Source organism: Acomys russatus, chromosome X, assembly GCF_903995435.1.
Source record: "Acomys russatus chromosome X, mAcoRus1.1, whole genome shotgun sequence".
NCBI lineage: Eukaryota > Metazoa > Chordata > Mammalia > Rodentia > Muridae > Acomys > Acomys russatus.
Window position 1 is genome coordinate 63,801,171 of NC_067169.1, and position 6,121 is coordinate 63,807,291.

The window sequence follows — 6,121 nt, forward strand, 5'->3', positions numbered from 1 at the left end:
ATCTGAGTTGAGAAGTTACTTCATACTGAACTGGGAACAGTGTCACACAACATTAGTGTAGGACTCTTTTATTAAATAACATATTAGCACTATCTTATTGCTCAAAGATGAATTTTAGAGGTAGGTTACAATTCAACATATATAAATCCTTATTTGTCTCTATCAGTCATAATTCATCAAACATGTAGGTGATATGTTTAATGAGATGAATTGGTGACATATTAGTTTTATGACTGACTAATCAGAAAGCTTAAATTTCTTTTATATTGCCCTGATTTCCTTATTCCAGATGTGTCTTTTAACTGTAAATCAGTAAAATGAACTAAAAATATAAATCATATCATTCTTGAGAAATATTAAATCATGTTTTACATTCCTGTAAAGATGCTTTCAGGTGCCATTTTCTGAAATAAACTATGTCTCATAAATATATTCTCTATTATTATCAATCAAGTAATACATATGATCTCATATTTACATCTTACTCTAAAACATAGTGAATAAGAAGGACAATACAGGAGGTAAACTTTAAACCCCTTCCCAGATCTAGCCAATGGTCAGAATATTCTCCACAGTTGATTGGAGAGTGTGATACGACTTTCTCACATACTCTGGTGCCTCACATTTGACCATGTCCCCTGGAGGGGGAGACCTGGTGGCACTCAGAGGAAGGACAGCAAGTAGCCAAGAAGAGACTTGATACCCTATGAGAATATATAGGGGGACGTAATCCCCCTCAGGAACAGTCATAGGGGAGGGGAATAATGGGAAAATGGGGGGGGGGAGGAATGGGAGGATACAAGGGATGGGATAAACATTGAGATGTAACAAGAATAAATTAATAAAAAAAAAAAAAAAATAAAAAAAAAAAAAAAAAAAAAAAAAAAAAAAAAAAAAAAAAAAAAAAAACAAAAAAAAAAAAAAATAAAATCATGAAGTCCTTTAAAAAAAAAAAAAAAAAAAAAAAAAAAAAAAAAAAGAAAAATGAACCCTTAATAACTAATAACTTTATCTTAGTGTTTGCAAACCACAGACCAAAACAATTTAAGATAACATTAGCCATGTTGACTATCATTTTCTCAAAGACAGTTCTTATTTGTATTTGCAGGATATAAGGTCAGGAAAAAAAGAAAAGGTCTATTCAATGAACATATATGTAAGCCACACTAATCTTCCTATTAAAAATCTACTTTTAAAAGAAAGTCACCGATAGCTATAGCTACAGTATTCTGTGAAACCTTTCTCTAAACATACTATTACATATTCAAATAACTTGAAGTGATTATTTGATAAAAATCTAAAAATCCCAATTTTTCTCAATTATTTCCTTCTCTCTGAGTAAGAAGTAATACCTCCTATGGTTCTTTTGTCCTATGTATCAAAAAACTTTTTGTTATACTTTCAGTTCAAAATTCACTGTGAATTACTCTTTTGTCTATTATTTCATACCAAAAAGGGCCTTATTTCCACATTTCTGTGAATTTAGTAGTTTTCAAAAAAGCATATGGTAAAAACTTGTAATCTCAGAGAACTGAAACATATCCTTAAAATATAGTGTTGTGATTGAGCAAAAACAATTTGGTAATAGGAAAGTAGTAACAACTAACATCTGTATATTAGCTCAGTTTTATAAAGCAGGTCCATATTACCTTGCTTAATGAGTGACATTTTTAGATTGTATCAAATGATTGTTTTTATTTGTAAATTGGCCTATAGGGTTGGTGACCGGACTAAAAGAGGATGGGGAAACTAGAACTTGTAAGATATGCCTATTAACACAATAGTACCATGAATTATTATGAGAATAATCAATCACTTTCCAGGTTGCTATGATTCAAATGGGATACCCAAATCATATATCCTTCCTACAAGGCTCAAGAAGTTATCATGGAAAAGAAAGTAGACAGAAAGCAAAAGTCAAATGTCAGGAAAAACTGTTGGGAAAATACTGCCTTCAGGACAAAAGAGCTATGGCATTCATAAACTCACAATAACTGGTTGAATACAAAAGAGTTGCACAAGATCAGTCCATTAAACACTCGAGCAAGGATGGGAGATGGGCCTTCTAGATACTATTTCTAAGTAATAAAGTATTAAGTGTTTCTTTAGAAGAGAGATGGTGTTTTTTAAAGATTGTGGCTTTTCCTTGGGAAGGTCCTAAACACATACACATATTAGCAACACTAGTTAGACTTGATGTTTTAGTTAAAACAAAATAAAAAGAAGACATTCACTTGGGAGGAAGAAATATGTGGGTTAGCCAAGGAAGAATTGTATGGAAGAGGGTGGATATTATTAAAATACATTACATACATGAATAAAATGTTCAAAGAATAAATATATAAATATATATGGAGTTTAAATGCAGGTATCCTATGTAGGCAGATTATTCAGATCCCAGTAGACAAGGGTAAACAAAAAGTCCGAATGACTACTGTAGGACATTTCCCTTCAGTTGTTAGTCAAAAAGGCTCCTAAGGCTCTTCAAAATACATTGCACTGTGGACATTGCTCATGGCTTCCCCTACATTATGCAATCTTATTGCCGAACTTACTACATACTGTGTATACAAAACACAGAGAAATCATGCTGGAACTGCACTACATACTTTTTAAAATCCTTAGCCTTCACAGTTCCAAAAGGTGCTATGCACACAGGTGAAGGAAAAAATTATTCATGGACTTACTGAGAATGCTACAGTATTGACATGGCAGGAAAGATGACCCTACTGGTGAATTCATGACATTATGTACTAGAGGTAATCACTTGCTTGCTGGTAGGATTTTTAAGGCTCCTTTTGATTCAGTGGTGAACACACATATATATCTCCCCATAGAATGTATTAATTAGGAATTAGAATCAATTACTCTAAGGGAGGCAATGACAGGTGGATCTCTGTGGCATCAAGGTCAGCCTGGTCTACAAAGTGAGTTCTAGACTAGAAAGTGAGGGCAACATAGTGAGACCTTGTCTCAAAAAAGAGAGAAAGAAAGAAAGAAAAAACAGACAAAAAGGAACAGAAAATCAGTTATATCCAATAACTTATTTCCTAACTTTTTATTTCTTTACTCCACTTTTTAGTAAATATAATGATCACTCATTTACAAAGAATTGTCATTGTCTCACTATGGCTTCAAAAAATTTTTTGAGTTTAAAGGCTTTCTGTAAATGAAAGAAAGTCCACGTAGTTTACAAAAAACCTTGAAGACTAAGAATAATCTCATTGTAACACATCATAAAAGTTTTTAACTTCCTTATAACTTTCAAAGCACTAAAATGCGCCCACTTTCTTGTCTCATTTTCTTTTCATTTCCAAATTGTCAGAGTTTATTTTCAATGTTAAGGCCTTTAATAATGAAAAGTACATGTCAAGTGTTTGGCATGCGTTGTACTCCACTCTTCATAAGTATTAGGGGAAAGTAATCAGACACCGGACATTATAGGAATGCTCTGGACTCAAGAAGAATAATTGTGCAAGTGAAGACATTATGAGTTGCTTATTTAAGGAAGAACATTTTTTTTAACCTTAAGAGTAATATTGACTATTTAATAAAATTGTAATACAGATACATTGTTATATTATTACATCAGGTATAACTACTATATTGGCAATAAATATATTGCTTACAAATAATTCAATTGATAGCAATGGCTAGTTTTGTTTTCCCCTTTCCATAAGAATTTTATCAAAACTTAACATTTTTGAAGACTTAATTTATATTAAGATTTATAAATGTATAGCTAATAATTACTTTAAGCAGTGTTATGTCAGTATCGAATTTCCTAAAATTGTTTATACTAGATAATATCATGTTTAGAAAATAAATGAAATTAATGGCTACATAAAATTAAGTGTGTTGACTTTAAAAATAGAAAAATTACAGCAAAGCCATTGTAGTGAGTAGAGGGGTGTTGACTGATTCCTTCTGTATGGGTGGAAGAAGTTCACTGTGACTCATTAGCACCAAGAGCAACTGCTGTATGAGGCACTGAGGCACGGTCGTTCTACCTTGTTCCCACCATGCTCCTTTCCTATATTGTTCTAAAGTGAACACCCATGCTGACATCATACCCTCATCGTGACCCCACGCTGACCCGACGTTGACCCCACGTTAACCCCGCGTGCCCTTTACTCATCATTACGTTCGTTATGACCTCACAGAAAATCGCTTAAGAGCTGTCCAGACATTCTGAGCCGAAGCACTCTGACTTTGAGGCTGCCGCGGGAGGGCTGGAGGTATCAGGCTCTCCTGGCTGCTCTGTCTTCCACATCAGTATAGTGGAGTTTTCAACTTCGGAGCGAAAGCTACAGGAGGCTGTGTAAGTACAGACGTCTTTGAGTAGCTAATGCTTCCAGCCCTTGCTCTTTCTTTGCCTCATCCACCTCTGAATTATGCCTTAATAACTAGGCCTAGCCTTCAGCCTAATCATCTAATATTTTCTCATCTTGCTCTATAGGCTGCCTTCAACAGAGCCATCTACCAGGTGTCAGTGTCAGTGATTATATTTCGTCGTTGTTTGGAGTCAATGGCTCTTAAACGAATCAAGAAGGAATTACTTGCCATGTCGCGAGATCCCCTGGAACACTGTTCTGCAGGGCCAGTGGCGGATGATATGTTTCACTGGCAAGCAACTATAACCGGGCCTGACAACAGCCCCTACCAAGGAGGGGTCTTTTCCCTTTCAATCCATTTCCCACCCAGCTACCCTTTCAAACCTCCTAGTGTCTCATTTACTACTCGAATTTACCATCCAAATATTGGCCATGATGGAACCATCTGTCTCGATATCTTGAAATCTGCATGGTCTCCGGCACTTACTATCTCTAAAATTTTACTTTCTATCTGCTCATTACTTTGTGACCCAAATCCGAATGATCCTTTGGTTGTGGAAATTGCTAAGGTCTATCACAGTGATAAAAAGAAATATGAAGAATTAGCCCGAGAGTGGACCAGGAGATACGCAATATAACTTCATTGCCCATCATCACAATAAAAAATGTTTGCTAACATTATCAGCCGTGTTTTTTTCCTTTGAGTAAAGTGAGAGGAAGGCTGATGTGGAGTACATGAGGGCTTAGTGAGAAGAGCTGATGGATTGGGTGTGAGGTAGTTGGGAGGTGAAGAGAGGACAGATAGATGGGAGGTTGGGAATGGGAGTGATGGGAAATAGATGGGATGTGGGGCAGATGGGGGCAAGAGTGAGAAGAAACGGTTACTGGAAGGTGCGGAAAGAATAGGGGAATTGTGTTGGAAAGACTATAAAAGCAGTTTCGCTTTAGATTTGCCTAAACAATTTATTGAATTCGAATTGGAAAACAAAGCCAGCCAAGAGTGGTAGTAGAGTCTTTGAATCCCATCAATCAGGGAGGCAGAGGCAGGCCGACCACTGAATTCCAGTAGCCTGGTCTACAAAGTCCAAGGGAAGACAAGGCTACAGAGAAACCTTGTCTTGAAAAAAAAAAACCAAAAAATAAAAATAAAAAAGAATTTGAACAAATCAAGAAAAAGATGTAGCTTTAGGCTCCTTTGGCAAGCATTCCTACCAACCAGTAATGTGGGGAACATTTTTGAGACAGAATTTCACTACATAATTGATGTTTTCTTCAATCTCATTAGGTAGTCCCTGGTGGCCTGAATTCCAGATCACTACTACCCAGCCTCCCCTTATATTAGCATTACAGGCCTGAAATTATAGTCTTTCCCATTTATTTCCACAGTGCAAATTTTTTATGTATGAATTCATATGTGCATTGGTCCTAATGGGGTTTGGTTGTCAGGATACAAATCTTTATTCTATTCACCAAGAAAGGGATTGTGTATTAGATGAACTTCTATAATGTGAATATAATTGAAAATATCATTCAAAAACACACCCCTAGAATGTTAAAAAAATATATTGTGGATGTTTTTTACTTAATCATTATTAATTTATCTTAGCCTGATTGTACAGAACCCTCTAGTACTAACTGCTCTTATCTTGTCTTGAACTGCTTGTTTCTGTGAAGCCCCACCCCATCCTCTAATATATTAGCTGCTTAGAGTTGCCAGGTCACAGCTTTTGCCTCCAAAACTCCGTGTTCTAGATACACAAGGCAATATATATATCCCTGAATACCTG

The 6,121-nt window shown here is 35.6% G+C and overlaps 1 protein-coding gene across 2 annotated transcripts; it reads left to right on the plus strand.

Annotated features, from left to right (window-relative positions):
* Positions 1-384: 384 nt before the first annotated feature.
* On the plus strand, positions 385-4,972 carry LOC127184881 (ubiquitin-conjugating enzyme E2-17 kDa-like). 2 transcript variants are annotated; one of them, XM_051141319.1, is made up of 2 exons: positions 385-394; positions 4,605-4,972. In XM_051141319.1, the coding sequence occupies exons 1-2, from the start codon at positions 385-387 to the stop codon at positions 4,970-4,972; spliced, it is 378 nt and encodes a 125-aa protein (XP_050997276.1). The 2 variants fall into 2 exon arrangements, with proteins under 2 accessions (XP_050997276.1, XP_050997275.1); XM_051141318.1 differs by lacking the exon at positions 385-394 and having other exon boundaries at positions 4,529-4,972.
* The last annotated feature ends 1,149 nt before the right edge of the window (positions 4,973-6,121 follow it).